The sequence below is a fragment of the Streptopelia decaocto genome (genome assembly GCF_964273445.1).
Source record: "Streptopelia decaocto genome assembly, chromosome: 3".
Classification (NCBI taxonomy): domain Eukaryota; kingdom Metazoa; phylum Chordata; class Aves; order Columbiformes; family Columbidae; genus Streptopelia; species Streptopelia decaocto.
This window is the reverse complement of record NC_138656.1, coordinates 52,943,972-52,963,701: the sequence shown is the minus strand read 5'-3', so window position 1 is coordinate 52,963,701 and position 19,730 is coordinate 52,943,972. Positions and strand designations below refer to the sequence as shown.

Below are 19,730 nucleotides of genomic sequence, written 5' to 3'. Positions count from 1 at the left end.
TAGAAGCAAGGAGTAAAGATTTAAAGACAAGGTGAAAAAGGCTTGTCTACCCTGTGAGTTGTGACCACACGAGTGAAGACTGCAGCTTCTTTCTCCTGATACCTTCCGTGTGCTTTCCCACCAGTGTGTACTTCCTTCCTCAAAAGCTAGCTGAAGAGACTTATTTTAACAGAACATGGACTTTACAAAACAACCCACTAAAATAGTAAGTAAATGTTTTGTTCTTGGTCTTTATGTTCATTGAACTAGTTTTCCATAATGGATTCCAACTCTGTGCCAACGGTACATTGTGGGATCTCTGATGAGACATCGCCCCTCTTCATTGCCTTTTTTCTGTCTGTATAAATGGAGCTAATAGAAATTACTAAATCTTGTGCAATTATTTGAAGCCTTGCTATGGGAATCACTGTTTAACCAAGCTGTGCCAAGCTGGTGAAATGACTTCTGCCAGCTGCAACGGCTTTGCTGGAGGCTCCAAGTGCAAAGCATTGCGGTAGCGGTTTTGCCGAGAGCTCGGCCCCACAGCACGACAAAGCCCCGTTGTGCAGTGGTTGTGCTGCAGCCACGCAGAACAGAAACACGCGTACCCCAGCACACCCAGAAGACCTCAAGCCAAATCGTTCTTTGAATGGGGCCATGTAATAATACACACAATCCACACTCTCGTTTCTGTCCTCAGTGTTTGCATGGGCTCCTTGCTTTTTCTTAGACTCCCCAGAAGAGGGCAATGAAGAGTTTTTGATCAATTTAGAAAACCACTTGAAGGAAAATTTTAGTTCAAGCCAGTTCAGAGTTTAAAAGATGTAAGCAAATTACTGGCCAACATTTTGTAAGCATGAAAAACATGCTTATCAATTTGCAGAAACATCATTAAAGCAGAAATGAGACAGTATGAAGTTTCAGTTTGATTTAGTAATTCATCTAGACAAGGAGGGTTTGGCACAGAGAAGCTCTGAAATGTTACCTCCCTCAACCTCAGACTGATCAGAAAATTCATCCAGCACAAACTGCAAACCAATTGAAACAACCTAGTTTCAGATTTGTAGTACACCAGGCAGAGGGAGAAATTTAAGTGTTTTCCTTGCTGATAAAAGTTTAACCTTGAAGGGAAAAAGTTAATGATATGCCACCAAATGTTTAGGTTTTAAGAAGCTTGTGTAAGAAATCCAGGAGAAAAAAGCCACATACTTTTTGGCTAAAAACTCTAGAAAAGCCAGTGTCAAAATTTAAAGACTTTCAACAGGGCCGGGATTTCATCTAGACACTTAAAAGTAAAGTTGTCAGCTAGTATTTTTTTCAATAAAGGTAAATCAGACTAAAAGTATGTGGACTTGTATATGGAGACAACCAAGTAAAAGACAGCCAAGTTCTGTTAGAACTGACAGAATTAATCTGAGGACAGATCTCACCCATCAAGCATTGATCTTAAATTAATTTAGTATCCATTGAATGCCTCAAATCACCATCCTTAGAAAATGAAATCTGCTAATGATAAGAACTTCGTCTCACTAGTGAAATCAGCCTCTTGCACTCCTCAGCATACAAATCCATTTAAATCCTTTTCTTCTCCTGCACAGTTGCCAACAACGATGCAAGTAAGTAGCAGGTGTAGTGGCAACGTTTGTGATGTGGACATCTGTTCACTGGGAATTAGCCTGAGGCCACGAACTCCTCACACACTGGCCTCCAGAGAAGGGGAAGAGCAGTAGGAGCAAACTTCTGATGTGCGTGAACTAGAGGGGGCGAGGAGAAGAGCAGGATCCACAGCAAGCAGACCACCTTTTCATTTATAACTGATTTAAGAACTATGTTGAGCTTCATCAGAGGATGCAAATTCCAATTATCATTTCATGCATTCCCCAAAGAGGAAATCTTCCATGCCTGGCCTGACCTTGAAAATGCCAACAGCTGGTCTGAAGAGGTGGAAATGCCAACAAAATCTACCACATGGAGCCTGATAAAGCACTTGCTTTTTAGTTCCACCAGACAACTCTGATGCTTAAAAATCCTCGGTGAAATCAATCAAGAGTTTTACTTCCTAGATGTCTGGTGAAAAATTCCAGAGTACCTCAGAGTCACTGTGTGTTTGATTTGCCAGTAACACTCCCTTACTCTGCTAAATCTGCAGCTCCTCTGTAAACGTGCACTGAACGTGATTTGTGTTCTTCCATTCATAGACTGATAACTTGTACTGAAAGTTAATGATGCAGCGACACTTGGCAGAAGTTTCAGCCCTGCGTGTCTGAAAGGGAGCCAAATGCCATTACTCCGCTGTGGAGGCCTTCGTTTTTGTTGTGGTCTGATGTACAACTTCATTAGCAAGCTTTCACATGAAACGTACTCTGTCACAGCATATAGCAGAAGAAATGTATGGGTATATGTCCAGGCAAGAAGGAAGAAAAAAAGATTCGTGGCTAGAAGGAAAAAGTACTCTCTTATCAACCCACAATCTCTGGAAGCGAGCTGCAGAAGGGGTCAAAACTTTAATCCATTACTCTCAAAATTTCAAAACAGTCTCTAGGCTGATATTTTTTATCTTTTGGAGCCAAACTGACGAAATAAACAAATGAGGGGGGAAAAAAAAAAGGCAACACAATAGATAATCTAAAAAGAGAGCTACTTTGGGGAGTAAATAAATATTACTGCCTTAGAGAGACGAGTTTCAGTGGAGTTTAGTAAATTACATCAGATCACTCAGTGATCAGTGACACGAAATTTAGTAGCAACAGCCAGAGTGGAGAACCTGGACCAGGAATTAGCTGATTAGAAAGACTGACTTAACAGAAATGAGTTTACATTCAATGCTAAAATGTGCAAGTCCACAAACAGGACTGACACAAAAGTCAGTCTTTCAAGTGATGAATGTTTGTAAATGACAGAGTATCTGGGGATATTAACTGAAAAAGGATGACTGAGACAAAGTTAACATGTTAAAAAGGCATAAGGATGGGAAATTCCAGTGGCAGTACAAAGAGTAAATATATAAGGGAATAGCTGTACAACCATCATTACTCATTCTCAATAAAATGAATTCAAAGCAGAAGTGGTAAAGAGAAAAACTATTGGAATAGTCTGGGAACTGGACAGCTTATCTTATGAGAGAAAGCTAGAAAAGGCTTGCCTGTTCTGCCTGTCAAAACTGAAAGCTGCAAGAAAATTAATTAGTGCCTCTTAACAAATCAGGCACAGGAACAAGTAGACTTAAGCTGGAAAGAAATTAGAAAGGAGGAGTTAACATTTCCTATTTGGACAAACTTCCAACAGTAGGTAGAGACAGGGAGGGCAGCTTTAAAAACTCATGGCTTTTAAGAGAGTCCTTGAAAGACAGAGACCAGAACAGATGCCTTTGACAATAAAGACCTGGACATGAAGACTGACTCTGGAGGGCACTTCTGGTTCTTCTTTTGCAGCCTGTGGTTTTGTAGGAACAATGGCAAAGCCAGGCATCCAAAACAGTCTTTGAATCTGTCTTCCCATAAAAGTGCTACAGCGGGGATGATCTTGCTATACCTAAGGAGTAGTTACATTTATACAGTCCCAAAATTACATTCGGCCCTCTGAAGGCAACCGCGAGGCTGAGGTGGCCCCTAGTGAAAATGAGTTTGACACCCCTGACCTAAGCAGTTCCTCACTTTTTTAAATTAACCTTTGAATCCTGGAGGTAGGCTCCAGAACTTGAGAGTGTAAAGAAGAACCAACGCACACATCTGTATCACGAGCCAGCTGAGACTGTATCTGAGTATTAACACGGGTTTTAACTAGGATGTATCAAGCTACAGCCTTCCCTGTTAACTCTGGACTGATTCTGATCTCAGAAACAAAAACACTGGGGCTTATCTTGCATACAGAGTGGTTGACTTTACAACAGACAGTCATACGTGCCTTGAGATGTGAATGTGCTGGTACACCGCAGAAATGGGAAAGGAAACAAATGACACCATGTGCTGCTTTCATGAATATGCCTGTTGATTTTTGAAAGCTCATAATTCTTTAAAGAGAACAAACATAGGAACTGAGAATGACAGGATTTCTGATGGGTTTTTGTTTCAACACTAAGTATTTTAAATGCAGATGGGCTTTAACACATGGCCGCATCTCATTTATGGACCATAAAATCCACAGGTGCACAGCACCATCTGATAATGAAACCACTACTGTTATGATCTTCAATAAACTGATAGTGGCTCTCTTATTCCCTCCCAATGACTATTTATAGCCCATTGAGGAAAATGCTTTGGATGGGATTTTCAATCTACAAATACTATGCACATTCATAGCAGTGAATAAATCGATGCAAAAGCCCATGCTGGCTGTGCTGCAAAGCCATTTGGTTATCTGTGTGCATTAGAAATGGCTCACTCACATAATTAGTATGAAAAACTGACAGACTTGTAAATGGTCCTGACTGAATACAAGATAATTTATCTAACCAGAGCTGGCACAGGAAAGAAAACGGGCCTCTGGTATTTTTATCAAATTTGCATGAACCTGAAGAGAAAGCAGGCCTGCAAGGTTCTGACCTTGCTGGCACCAGTGTGAAAAAGGGATGGAAAGCAAAGACGTTTCATTCAATTATCTTCTCATTAGGTTTCCATAGCAATGGCTCTTTAAGCAGGTCAAAACTTTCTCAGTGGAAACAAACACTAAGCTGCTTGTGGGCCGTGTGTGTGGATGTGTATTTTCTGCCACCACCAGCATGGAAGCCACCACGTTGGTCCCACGGGCTTGGTCCAGTGACTGGCAGTGGGCAGATGGGGCTATGTCACGTACTTAATAACTGACTGGTGGGTCTCAGCCAGGAGTCAGATAATTGCCAGCTAAAAAATAGCTCTTTGGCAGCGAAGAGGAGGGCCCAAGGTACCACATGCAACACACTCTGTTCTGTGGGCATTGCTTACTACGTGCCGTGCCGACTAGCTGCGACAAGTCGGGCTTTCTCATGAAAGGCGTCCTTCATGCTTCCTCTTACAAAATTACCAGGCTTGAAATCTTCTTCCAGCTGCTCAAAGGCACACTGGTTTCCCTCCTCACGTGTCCCAGGCGGCGTTTGGCTGGCCTCTCGCTCCCATTGTGCGGGTTATTGTGGGAGTTTCCTGCCCTACTTCTCTTGAGGAGGCTGTTTAAAGGCAGCATGAATAATTTGGCTTTGACTAAATCAGGCCTCAAACAAGTGAAAACAGGGCCATACACATTCACTCATGCTTCTTGATTCCTGTAAGCACAGGGTACAAAAAAAAAAAGGTATCTTAAATGCAGACATCTCAAATATGGCAAGTTCTTACTTATTTTTTGTCCAGTATTCCTTTCTACTTTTAAACTATGCAAAAGGAAACATTTATTCTGCTAGTAATTAAGTGCAGTCGTTAGCATCCTTGGGTTTGGTGTCTGCTCATTTTCTGCTTTGTTCTCAGTTTCTGCTGTCTTTCTGCCTCACATCCTCTGTCAGAGCTGTGCTCCTGTTTCTTTGCAGATGAGCTTACAAATGCCTGCCAAAGTTAATTTGGGCACCTTGAGATGCTGCCAGAATCAAACATGATGGCATTTAAGCCCCTCACATCCATGACCTGGAGGGATGATTTAATAACCTCCTGCATTCAAAGCTTGACCTGCAGTTTGGATGCTGTAGGAGAAGCAGATTAGGAAATCTAATGTTAAAAACTTTTGGCAAAGGCCAGTAAAGTAGTATACCAAAAGGTGCAGACTTGAGGCTTGCATGAACCCTTTTGCAAAACAAAAGCCATTTTTAGAGAGACTGCTGCTTTCAATGAAAATCACAGTGGAGGATGAGAACATTGAACTGCAGGCACTGTCTGAGTCTTAGGCTAGTTTGGAGTTCAAGTTTATACCACAGGATGGTGACAGGCTTTAATATGGCACATCCATTGCAGAAAATCCTTAAAAATATATTCAGCCAACAGTTTCTCCTGCAGAGAAAACAGCATGCAGATAGCAGCCTCAGCGAAAGAGGTTACCCCTGATCAGCCCATGACTCCTCTTCTGACACACCCAACAAGCCACCAGGGATCTGACCAAACTATACGAACTCAATGTGTGAGGGGCTCAGTTAAAGACGCATGTCCTGCACTCACAAAGAGGATGACATAGACATTCCCCCTCAGGAGCAGCTGAAGCATGGAGCTGAGGACACAGCTGCCAAGGGCAGACCAGGTCCCCGGTGCCGGGGGAATGTCAAGCCCCCCAGTAATGCTGCCCTGGGCTGCCTGCATCCCACAGGGCCGTGCTTCTCTCCAGCACCTTCCCCTCCACAAATCTGCTTTTGCTCAGCTCTCTGCTCTGGCAGAGTCTGGCATTTAGGTCCTGAGGATCACAGAGTTGAAACAGCAGAAACTGTACTGTAGTACAGTCTGAGGAGTACGGCAGGATGAATTGTGGCACTTAATACGCAGTATGACGATTTACTTGGTCAGGAGTGTGCTTGAGTGGTACAGTCCAAGAAAGAGCAGGCGATTCACACAGGAGGTGACAATTCATGACATCCACTGCCACACAAAGGTGGTGGGAACACCTATGAAATGCCAAATACAGCCACAAATGCTATCCCATGTGTTGTTTTTTGTCCTTCCTTTCTCTAGCAGCTGCAAAGAAAAAAAATGAGTATATAGTAGTGACTATACCTCATCCTATCTGTACACAGTGCTCTTGGGTCTCTCACCCACTTCCTTCTCTTTCCGGGCAGCTCTCTGATACACCACATTCAAAACGTGCCCACAGGCTGCTGGAGCAAATAGTGACAGCAAACAGTTATATTTCCCAAGAGGGAAAACACAAAACTTCCCCTTTGCAACATCCCCAGTTCTTCTAAAAACAGGATGAGAGTCAGGATGCAGAAGCCTGAGTTCAGGGGACGGGGTTTAACCTGGATTTCCTGGCAAACATGCAGAGCTCATCAGTCTGTCATGTAGACTTGAATGCTCAAAAATGGGAACAGGCTAAAAGTTGGATTACATTGTTTTAAACCCTCTGTTTATAATTATGAGAAAACCCTGCTCAGTCCCCTGCCTGAGTAAACATCCTTGGGGTGTTGCCATCACTTGGATATAATAGGGATTGTATATACAATACATCCCCAGATCTACATGGTATGGGGACAAAGAAGCAACAGTAAGTGCTAAGAACACATTTACTGCATATTTGTTACAGTGATGATTCTTCTAGCAAAATCAGAAGGCATTGTATCTATAGAAACACCTGCAATTCTGGGGAGATTTTTGTTTAAAATAACATCACTGTTAAAGATGCTGTTGCCACCTTGCTGAAGGCACACTGAGAATCTGAAAAGTTATGCCAGCACCACAACCGACATCAAGACTGAAGTTTAAAAGATGTAAATCTTGGAAAGGGCAAAGGGAAATGAAATGTATTATTAAGAGAAGAAAGCTACAAATATTTCATTCCATGTTGTATTATTTGCGGAATATTACATGACTCAGAAGCCTGCCCAACTGTTTCAATTTACAGAAGGAATGCCAGTATGGCCAAAAAATCAGAGCAATTGTGAGGCGAGGCTTGAACAAACATGACTTTGTTTTCTGTTGTTTATGGATAGCTTTTCAGGCTACATCAGCACCCTTGCTGTTATTCACATAGATCTCAGAGGCCTTTTCTACAGTGAAGATTTTTTTCTCTTTGTCAGAATCAATCGATTCTGGTAGGGCGTTTACAATGCATGGAGCAGGTTCTTATGTGCAGTCTTTTTTTGTAGCTTCATCTAATTACTAGGAACAGCGTTGTCAGCAATGGAGGACGGTAGCATTGCCTCAAATGCCTTTTGGAGGGACAATGACTTGAAGTGACAAGGAACTCTGCCTCCAGCCTCATTTAACCCCTTTCGCCTTCCTCTAAGCATTACAGCTGCTCTTCTGAGTAACAGCATATCACCCACAGCACAGATACTTGGTGAGCAACTTGTTGGACTGAGGGCAACGACTAATTTCACGCTGGCTTTGAACAGATAATAATAATAATGACCTGGGCAGCAGGGTTAGAAAGACATAAGGCAAGACCAAACGCACACCGCTTGCCCACACAAATGGGATTTTTTCCTACCACGGAGCACCAAGGCTAATTTGTTTTCAGTGTGGTGTACAGTGGAGCCAGTCAGGCTCCCTCTTCAGTTGGGCACTACAGAAAAGGAAAAACCAAACCAGGTTAAAACAAACATAGCTTCTTCCGGACTCCCTCAAAGCCTCTTTCTGTCTGGACTCTCTCAACTCTGGCAAATTAAACAAGTATCCAGGTGTGTTATTTTAAAACTTTAGACCCTGGTAGCGTTAAGCTGTGGGGTGTGCAGGCAGCAGCGCTGGGCAAGGGAGCTACCAAGAACGGCCACTCGCTCTCTCATCCCCATCCCAGCATGGGTTTGTCCTTTGGACTGCTGCTACTTTCTGAAGTAACCCGCTCAGAACACCAGAGAAGAAACAACTTGCCTCACTTCTTGCTAGGAAAGCATTTGTGTTTTCAGTATGTAGAAATAAAACTTTTTCTTGGGTAAACTTCTACTTGGGCTTTGGGAGAGCAGTCACAACAACAGATTCTCAGCTCCTGAAAATGTGGATGGCTATTTTGGGACAAATCTTGCCTTTTGCCCCCAAATCTCTTTGTGAACATGAGAAACCAATGGACATCTGCATCGAGTTTCAGGTTTGGCAAACTGGAGTCTTCTCACAACAAAAGAAGTTTTGTAAAAGCTTTATCCCAGATCTATTATGTGCCATGAAGGGACCACAAAAGCAGAATCCCCAAAGGGAAAATCTTTCCTGTCTCTCATAGGATGCTCACGCAACAAATTCAGTTGAAAGCCATAATGTAAACAGAGAAACCAAAAAAAAAAAAAAAAAAATCCCTCTATGGCTGCCATCCTCCCCCAAAAAACATCAAGTTCAAAATGATAGTAGCAAGCACTGACATATCAGATGGACTAGAAGTGGTCGCTTTCCTGCAGATCAATTTTATAAACTCTGCCACTCTGGAAGAGGCATTTCTGCATCAATTCAGCCCTCTGAGCTAGAGGGATGAAACTGGCATGGATGCAGCAGGCTGTCACTGATAGGCCCAGGCCTATAGAATTTTGGGTTTGAATAATCTGTATGGTATTGAGTAGATACCATTTATTATTTTCAACACCTTGCCCAATTAGCGTGCATCACACTGCCTTGTATCTTGCAAATATTTGACACAACATGTCCCAGGTCAGTTTTGCATATCCAATCAGGTTTCTCAGGTATGCCCTTCAGCTGACAGACAAATCCTCAAACAGGACACTTCCACTCCTGAAAGGTCCACAAAAATCACAGGTGTCTTCCATACGAACTAAAATAATGAGGTTAATTTCCTTCCAGTAAGGCAAATGAGCTCTTTCAGAGTCACTCGAAAGAGGTTTTTGTAGATACTGTCTTCTCACTCAAGTTAATTGTGGTACTACACCTACACAGGCACATTTTAGGAAGCTGGCTAGAACGTGTAAGAGGAATTTATTCCCAGTTGTGTGCTGCCCTCCTGCAAGATCTTTATTTCATTATTACCTGAGATGGCATGATGATATTTACCCATGGGGAAAGTGCCTTGCGACTTAGAGAAAAATCTTATGATTATAAGATAATCTTGGAGGCTTACTTCCCAGATTGCAGTTCTCATAATGTTCCCATCCACTTGGCACTTCTGGTTTCATTATAATGTCACCCAGGGATGTATCATTGAAGAAAACTTTTCAATATTTCAGTATCTGAAACATCACTTTTAAACTCTAAGCCTTCTAGGCTTTCTCTGTTAATAGCATATAGCATGGTGCCAGTGATGGTACCCATGGTAAAATTCACCTTATCTGTCTTACGCTGTTTTGAAAATTAGCATCTACCTGAAGCAAACAATCACTGCTTTCTCTGAGCAATTAAGAGGGACAAGGCACCTCTAAAAGACAATTTATCACTTTCCAAGATCTTTAGCATGAATCAGCTTTCAGATGATTCCACAGGAAGCCCCTAAGCAGCTGTTCCCTACTGTGCACTCGACTTCCATGTGGCCAGAGCTCAGGTGAGCCCCACACCCTGCACCCACCACAGCTCTCCCTGGGACTGACACTCCTCCTGCTGACTGGGAGAGCAAGGGCACCAATTTCTTACAACCTTCCTATCACAGTCCAGTGTTGAATCACTAGAAGATATTAAACTGTGGGACTGTAAAACCTTATGAAAGCACATCACATTACAACTGGATTCCACATACTCCTGAACCAGTCCAGCTGGCATTACCCCACAAAGTGCAGGCAACTGGAGATACAGTGTCAGTTGTCTTCATGCAGTGCTGCACGTTACCCTTCACAGCAGGAATCCAAGATCTTGGGATCAAAGGAAGGAGGTGCAGAAAACAAGCAACACATTGCAGCAGGAGGTGACAGTAAACAGAAACCCTCTCAGTCCTCACAGAGAGGCTTTTATTCAGGACTGCTAAAATTAAAGATCCTTTTAGCCTGGTTTTAAATACTTCATTCCCTTGGCACCCTCTTAAAAAACACAGTTACAAACCCGGGAGTGCACAGGAAAAGTAAAGCGGTTTAAGTGTGTAACTCTCCCTTTCCCTCACCTATCTCTTTCTGGCTGCATTTAGGTCCAGTCACGGAAAGTTATTTTTTAAGCAGTTTTAATTTGCAGATAATGTGAAATCACTGATGTTCCACAAAATGACTACCAGTTGTTCTCGTGTATGCACATCTCAAGTGCTCACAGAGCAGAGAAAAAGATAACCTTCCCTTGATCTAAAAAAACCCAATGAAAATAATAAAAAGCCAAAAGACAACAAGAGAAGAAGCAGGTCCCAAAAGGGGTTTCATTAATAACACCTGGATCTGAAATCCTGAAAAACCAAAACAACCTAAAACAAATTTACTCCAAGAAAAAAGAAAACGCGCCAGATTCCCCCTCCCTCCTTTCTCACCTCCTGTGCCTTCACTTACTTTCTTTCAGTGTCGGGTGTTGACGCGGTGCTGCTGAGACCAAGTGACTCCTGCAAGGGAAAACACATGGCAGTGAGAGCAGACACAAGAGTAGGCATTGCCCAATTTATACAGAATATCAAATTAAAGAACAAATAAACAAAAATGGATGATCAAAATCAAAGCACTAACCTCTATCTGGGATCGCAGCTGTAGAGATGTGGGGCTGGCATCAGGTTTGTCCTAAAACAAAACAGATGTCAAGTTAATGAAATAGCTAAATACTGGAAAGAAGAAATCTGAAGGAAAGAAAAAAGCAAGAAGAAACAGGATAACAGAACCTAAGACCACCTCAAAACAGTGCAAATGCGAAACATTAATCTCTCCAGAAAGAACCACGTTCAGGATAAATTCTGAAATACTCCTGTAGAACAGCTAATTCCATCCTTATCACTGGAGAACACAGAAGAAGGTAAAATTGCCAGACAAAAGTGATTCAAAAATAAAACAGAAAGAGGAATGTGTTATTTTCACTAGATCATCACACAATTTGTTAGAAAAGTTCAAGCCAAATTTCCCAAAATTTACCTTCAGAAAGAATACAGAGGGAAAATCTGGCATTAAAAGAGCATTCTCTAAGCTAAAAATACTGAGAGGATTCAGATACATTTCAACAAGGCCTGTTTCTCAAACAGAAATTCATCAACAGGTGAGAACTCAAATCACCTTTCTTCAAACATCTAGGATACAACCATCTACTCCAAGACTTGGTCATCTGGGCTCCCTTTGCAGCTGATGTAGTGAGACTGGAACTCCTACAGAACAACACGCCTGACAGGTTTCAGCTGCCTCAAGTTAGATGAGGCAAGTCCCACTGGTGGTATTTAATTTCAGACTGCAAGCCAGCCTCCTGAAAGGCACCTGCTATTAACAAAGAATCTAGCTGAAGTCAGTCAGAAAACTCCAATTAGAATGGTGGAAGAAATTATAGTTGTCAGTACTGAGAACTACACTTTGCTGGTTGATCTGTGTGTGAAAAAAATGGGAGAACCTACTTATGGCTGTTTTATTCTCAGCCAGTTCTACCCCTAGCAAAGTTATGGCAAAGTGAGTACCGTAACCAACAGCTCACCATAGCTGAGTAACCACAGTAGTATACAAGCTCCAAAAAAATAAAAAAAGGATGCGGATTTATTTCTTAATACCGGAGGTCTTTTTGTTCACGCATTCCTTGGCCTACATGTAAATCTCTTATCTCTGTGAAATTGTACTTCCTATGCCCTTTGTTTGCAGAAAGGGTGACAGAACGTTCTTAAGATCTAATTAAAAAAAAAAAAAAGAAAACCAGAGACAACTTTCTGGAAATGCAGCCTTTTAACACTAAACAGGAAATTACCACTGACTGCCATGAAGCAGTGCCCCTCAGTTCAAGAAGGACAGGGAACTGCTGGAGAGAGTCCAGCGCAGGGTGACAAAGATGATTAAGGGAGTGGAGCATCTCCCTTATGAGGAAAGGCTGAGCGAGCTGGGGCTCTTTAGCTTGGAGGAGAGGAGACTGAGGGGTGACCTCATTAATGTTTATAAATATGTAAAGGGTGAGTGCCACGAGGACAGAGCCAGGCTCTTCTCGGTGACAACCAATGGCAGGACAAGGGGTAATAGGTTCAAACTGGAACACAAGAGGTTCCACTTAAATTTGAGAAGAAACTTCTTCTCAGTGAGGGTAACAGAACACTGGAACAGGCTGCCCTGGGGGTTTGTCTCCTGCTCTGGAGACATTCAAAACCCACCTGGACACATTCCTGTGTAGTCTCATCTAGGTGTTCCTGCTCCAGCAGGGGGATTGGACTAGATATCTTTTGAGGTCGCTTCCAATCCCTAACATTCTGTGATTCTGTGATTAGCCCCCCTCCCCAGAAAGTCTGCAAACTCAAAGCAGAGAGGAGCCTGCTCTGCTGGCACAGGACCCAGTCAGCTCACGCTGCTGGTCACAGCAGCCAGGAGGTGACAGGATGGCCCATGGCCACGTGCTTGCTTGTAAACAGGGCTAACACAGAGTCATTGCCCATTGGGGGGATTTTGCCTGACCATGCACGGTGTGCATATCTGCTTTTGCAGATTTTCTACCGCATAAAGGGAACTGAAGTCCTTAAGTGGAAGTCAGTATGAAAAGGCGACCATGTTCACTTACTGACACATCCATCAGGACTCTAGTCAAGCAGAAGCTGGACTGAGCCCAGGGAAATTCCACACATGTTCACAGACCAGGAAAGTGAAATTAGCTATTTGGCACCAGGCATCCCTCTCTTTCTCCATTAGCTCTGTCAAAATGGAATCTGAGAAAGTTTTGCATCTGGGAAAGACTGCAGGCACATCGCTGTGAATCTTCCTCGGGCACTCTCCCACCCCTGCCTAGCAGTCTGCAAGGAGGGAGGAAAAGACAAGCCCAGTGCTCAAAATGGTTCCCATTCAGGAGCACCTCTGATGTGTCCACATAGTGCTGAACATACGAAAAAAAGGAGCATTTAATCAGCTATCTCATCTTATAGTTTCACATAGCCAGTAAGGAGAATCCACTGTGGCCCCAACAGGCTTTTAGATTGCAACTTTCTGATTCTTTATCTGTTGTCTTAAAAAGCTGCTTGCTGAAAGTGTGGTTTGTTGTTGTTTTGTTTTTAAGATGCTCTTTTTTTTTTTTTAATATCATTTACAAGATGCTATGTGGGTTCCCAAGTCTTTACGGATGTCTTTTGCTTGAGCAGTTAGTTGCTGGTGAAGTTTTAGTCTGAAATTGCAATTAGATGGAAAGTGACTACTTTTCAGCCTATAACTATTCAGCTGAATAGCACGCTACATCCCATGTAACAAAAGCTGACTGTATTTGTTTCCTTTTTTCTCATTTATTGTCAAGTCCACCCTGATAGAACAGGAGAGCCTTGATAGGATCAAGACAGAAGGAAGGGCAACTCTCCCTCCTCAAAAGCTGGAATGCAAAATACCCGATAGTCCTGTACTGTTATTATTAATACACCTACCTGCCTTTCCAGCAGAATGCTATTCTTCCTATTGCTATTAGACAAGAAACCAAAAGAAAATACTTAGGAAAATACAACTCTTGACTGAACTTCTGGCACAGACCTGTAACAAAGATCACAGAACTTTTATGAGCCTCAAGCACTTAGATTTATTTAGGTTAAAATCCATTAAACCTCACATGAAAATCTAGAGGTTGTATTGACTTTGATCCAGAAGAATCAGGGCCTTCTTTATATCAAGGGCTAATTCTAGGGCTGAAAAAATGTTGTATCGTTGGCATGCTCTCAAGCATGCTAGAACATCTTTTCAAAAAATATTTTCACAGATTAGTTTCATGAAAGTACATCTTTCACTCAACTGAACCATATCTTAAAAATTATACAGAGGAGAGCTTGGGTTTAAACAAACAGCCACTGCAGTAACAGACATCCCTAGCCTGCATTTCCAGAACTCTGCTCTAGACAAAGCAGCTGTCAGAGTGATAGGTATTCTATCCTAGCAGCCTGCTGCCCCAGAGAACTGCCCTCCATGTGTAACCACAAAGCTTGACTGAGGCGTACCAGGCATTCATGCCACCTAAACACTATGCAGTGTTAGTGAAAGAAACCCAGTGATCTGAGAAAGTACCCAAGTGCAGATTGCTTAAGCTACCTAATTAAATCCAATGTTTCCCAGAAGTGTCTGATTTACTTGCATGGTTTCCAAATTTAAGGGTCCTTGCCTGAGTCACCCATCCTGTACCCAGGCACTGTCGGTGTATATTGCACACATCCAATACACTGCTAAATCTCAGCAACTAAGATCTAAATATTCTGGAGAAACAGAGATACTCATATATAGTATCCAGCCTCTGGGGAACACACAAGAGGGAGGGCAAACACTGGCTTAGCAGTAGCTTTTTCAGCTCCTTTCAAGGCCCAAGGTTAGTGCAGCACAGAATATCAAACACTGATAATGAAACCAGAGGGAACTGTTCAAAACTAGTAATGTCAACACCCTGCAGAGTGAAGCCCACTGAATTTAAACTAGGGATTCCTCCAACAAGTCACCTACAGCCGACTTAAACCAAAGTCAATTTGCAGAAACATTTTGTTCTCCCAGGTTTGACACCATATTCTTATCCGTCTTATTTCCTTCCTGTGTCCTTCACCCAAAGCCAATGCCATCAAGACGACGGCTGCAGGACAAGTCCCCAGGGTCCAGACTGAAGCTGAGACCCAGCAGCTTGAGGAAAGGAAGGCCCAGGGCACCGCGCTGCCCAGGTATGTACTGCCTGGTATCACCCACCCTTCTGCACTGCAGAGCCAAACTGGTGAGGCTTGGAAGCTCAGGTGCAGAAGCGTGAATCGGCAAAGTGCTTTTTACAAATCTCTCATTTTGAAAGAAAACAGCAGTTGTAAGCTTAACCAGCAGGATTTGTGGCTTGTCTTTCGAGCTTTAAGTTGTTCACCTCAGGGCTCAAGAAAAATCTTCCTTCACGGGTAGCTTTTCTGCTTACTTTGTACACTGAGTGATTTGTGTGATCATTTGGATACATTTTCTTTTCAAAATATTGCAGACTTCTAAATATTGAGATTTTGGTTTTGTATACTACTTTCCTTGTAAAAATCTTGAAAACAGTTATTATAATCATTTGTGAGCAAAGCCTGAAAAACACATATGGGAAGAAAGTACAAAGCACAAAATACACAGGGAAAAGGCTGGAAACCCATTTCCTGACTGGAACAGCAGGTTTTGAATTCATGAGGGACTTTTCCTCCTGTGATAACTTCAGTTCAGTTGTTCCATTTGTAATGGAACAGATAAGGGACATCTCTGCCTATCTGAAGGCATTACTGTTCTGCTCCTGAAATACACAAGCATGGTACAGAAAAGCATCCAAAAGGAAACCTGATAACCCAGGGTAAGGCTCACACAATCTAAGGGGAATGAGCATATTTTAATTAGCTAAACATTAAGCTTCATCTATGCTCCAAACCACAACTTAGTTTAGGAAATTATATTAATTGAATAAACCCATTCTAATTTGAAATTCATGAACCTCTTCACAGTTTCTGCCACAGGAGCTATATCCATTTTGAATCATAAATTTAAACACTCCTCTGCAGATCCCAAGACAGGATTAATCTCACTGTGCAGACAGCAACTGTGCAAAGTGGGACTCAGATGAGTGCTGGGAAAATAGCGTGGCATAAGCAGTGGAAAAGGAGACAGCTAAAATGCTCACAAATTTATAAATCATTTTATGAAACCATTTCAGCAAGCTGTAAATAAGGCACCTACAGCAGAAAACTTCTGTGAGAAAATTCTGACAGTCTTGTCCCCCAAATACTTCCCCTGTTTGCTTCAAACATGCACTGCATGTTCTATTCTAGCTTCTAAAATAATTAAAGCTACATCTGAAAGATAGCCAAAGCACTGAAGGTCACTAAGAGCTTGTTCTACTTTCAAAGCAATCATTCTGCCCAGAGTCCTCCACCACACACCATATCTCAGCCTCTGCAGAAGTTCTGGAGAAGGCAAAGGGAAGCCCCTGTGCAGAGACAGCACAGGTACCCAGCTGTATAAAGAAAATTGCCTACAAGACTAACTATAGGTCACAGGTCAGAATAAAGAAACAAAAAAGACTTATCCCTCTGGTAACCACCTCAGCAAGTGTTTGAGGGAATTAACTGGGTCAGTGAGTTTCCAGTGGTACAGATTAGTAAAAGTCACATTTTGAGTCTCAAACCGCAACCTCTGGACCATCCTTGTAGCCGTTTCAGTGAAGAGTGAAGGTTTTCTGGCCCATTACTCTAGCCCATGAGAGCCAGAGCCGACACATGCTAAATTATAATATCCTGCAGCAGCAGCAAAACTCTGGATCAAGGAAATGAGCTGTGCTGGTGGAATGGTTAAAAAATGGGATTTCAAACAATACATACTTCTACACATGAAATAAAACTCCAAGCATCTCAGTGCATCATACAGCAATGCAGACATAGGTAAACACTTGGCTTAACTACTGATGAAATGTAGCTTCAGAGAGAACACGCTGCTACAGCACTCACGCCTGCTTTTAGTATTAGGCATAGAAGAAAAATCAAGTCTCTCAGCTTGACGCAAATGCTGGAATATATCGAACGTAACACATCACGGGGGAAGCGTTTGACACTCTCCCCTCAGCCAACAATATGAACAGAAGGGGTTTTTTTGTCCATCTCAAATACATTGCATTCAACACTGAGGCTATAAGCCACAGGGGCTGAAAAACATTTCATGATGATTTTGAAAAACATAATTCATTAGCAATTACAAAGAAACTGCACTTTTTGTAAAGCTCTGTAACAATGAAAAGTGAGGCAGTGCTATCTCATAAATCCACTTGTAACAAATGGAGACTGAATCCAGCAAAATTACAACAAAGACAAAAAACACCAGCAATGGGTTTCAGAGATAGAAAAGTCGATACAAGAACACAGTTTTCTGCAGTGGAGAAATCAAATACCTTCTGATCAATTTTCCAAACAAGATGAAGCAAGCCCAGAACTATGGTAGCTCTCTCCATGCTAAGAACATATTAATGTAAAGGCATATATTTGTGATTAGGACACAGCAGGTCTTTGATTAATGTATTTTACACCCATTACCCAAATAGTAAAATAGTAAAGTGCTCCTGTGCTGGTATAACTGCATCTATACTAGAGCTGCTGCTGGTATGAAATAGAACTGGCAAGACCTGCCACGTTTGCCTGAAACTCCTAAGGTCTGGCAGCATCAACTTTTATTGTAGACATAAGGTTAAAAAGAAATTTTGTGAGGTGAAATAATGATGGAAAACACAGCAGAAGACACGGGTTCCCAGGAAGGACTTGAAGATAGTGAGGGAGTTCGTGGCATGGGGAAGAGCTGCGATGTTTCGGAGAGATGAAAACAAAAACACCAACACATCAAGAATGGTTAAATGTGAAGCTGGAGAGGGCTTAGGTTGTGACACAGGCGAGGGAGGCGTGAGGCAGAGCCCAACCGGACACTGCCCAAAGCAAGCGGCCCTTCTTGTGCAGGAGCTGACACAATGGGCCCAGGGAAGAATTGCTGCTTCCCACAGGGAGAAGGTTTTGGCTTGTGGGACTACACTACAAGCAAGGGAGAAAATAAATGAATAAACAAACAAGCAATGGTTTGTTACAGTGTACTCTGGAGTAAGAACAGCCTGATCAGCCAAGTACGGGCTTGTTGCCCAGCTGCTGGCTCTCAAGCAAGGATGGCTATGGTATCGTGTGGGTACCTCGGTCTCAGTCACCACCTGAACTGATAAACTACAATTATTAGGATGACAGCATCTCTGTGAACCACATACCTCCGCCATCGCCCCACACCTTGCTTTCCCATAACTGTGGAGTCAGGAATTTGGTGTGGTTTTGAAATTAAGCACTCTCAGATCATCGATAGGATGGAAATAACAAGAAGCATCTCCTTGCCTTGAAAGCCATGGCAGAATATGCCAAACTTCTTTCTGAATATCCATGGCCCTGATCCGTTTTTATGCATTCTTTAAATTCAGAACACCCATTCCTCAGGGTCAGTGATGTTCTGCATTTTGCTCTGTGAAATATTTTCAGATCTTGCTGATTTTTCATTTTCATGCACAGAAAGCTGAACTACATTTGTATTAAGCTTATTTGCCATTTTCTCTATTTCTTTTCAGTACTTTCAAGATCAACAAAAGATGTATTTTCTTTTTGAAAACTCGCAAAGAAAGGGGAAGCCTGGGCTAAGACCAATGCCTCCAGGAAACTTGTGCAGCCATGCCATAAATCCTTTCAAAGAGCCGTACAATGGAAACACGGTCTAGCAACACAGGTCCGCCATATGCTATACTTGTATTGATGCTGTATTTGTGCACATACAAACCAATATCCATGCCTCCAGCACATGAAATTTCTGATGATCTATACTGCAAATGAATAGAAGCTTTTGCGCTGAACCAATCAATACACTCAAGGCTCAGGGATTCTTCTGAAAGAGGTTGTTACTGAAATACTGATGATTTTTTACAAGTACACTCACATCATCATTTATTGTGCTAGCTAACATTTACAAACTCTACGTTGTTTTCATTTCATGTTGTGCCAAACAATAAGCCACCAATGAATTATTCAGAAGATATACAGCAGAAAATACAAACTACGCTTGACTTAGAGTTACTAAGGCTTTGAAAACCTTGGTGAAATTCAGGAGTAGGTAAATCGACGAACTACTCATTAAGAAATCCACAAAGAAAGTTTTGTTTTTTTGGTGTTGTTTTGTTTTTCGTTTGTTTTTTTTTTTTTTTTTTTTTTTTTTTTTTTTTTCTTTTCAATATCATGACAGATGCATGGGGTACCAGCAATAAAGTCCCTCATATCAGGGGAAAAAAAATATAGTAGTACTTTGCACTAATTTCATTCTGGGAAAGCAGTGATTTGTTTTACTTTGTTGGAAAGAAGACAGATAAAAAAGCTACAAAAGTTATCTAGTGGAAAACAAACGACATTTCAGTTTAAAACTCGCCCCCACTTTTTGATTCTTTTTTTTTCTAATTTATGTCAAGCTGATCATCTGCAATGCATTTTGTGTCAGAAACTTCCATCATCATAGTCAGTGTAATGCACAGATTGACTATGACAGCAAAGTTAGATAGCTCTCCCCACCTCGTTTACTTGAGACATCGCACATTACAGAGACTCAAACCAAAACCAAATATGTATGAAGGAGACCCATCTCT

At 42.0% G+C, this 19,730-nt stretch overlaps 1 protein-coding gene across 5 annotated transcripts in view; it reads right to left on the bottom strand.

Annotated features, from left to right (window-relative positions):
* SASH1 (SAM and SH3 domain containing 1) overlaps nucleotides 1-19,730 on the bottom strand; it is a 191,902-nt gene that overhangs the window by 50,354 nt on the left and 121,818 nt on the right. For all 5 annotated transcript variants that reach the window (XM_082049784.1, XM_082049785.1, XM_082049782.1 and 2 more), the window contains exons 3-4: nucleotides 11,141-11,191; nucleotides 10,970-11,019 (exon numbers count right to left, since the gene is read on the bottom strand). In XM_082049784.1, the coding sequence (XP_081905910.1) occupies nucleotides 10,970-11,019; nucleotides 11,141-11,191 (101 nt within the window). The remainder of the gene's footprint in view (nucleotides 1-10,969; nucleotides 11,020-11,140; nucleotides 11,192-19,730) is intronic.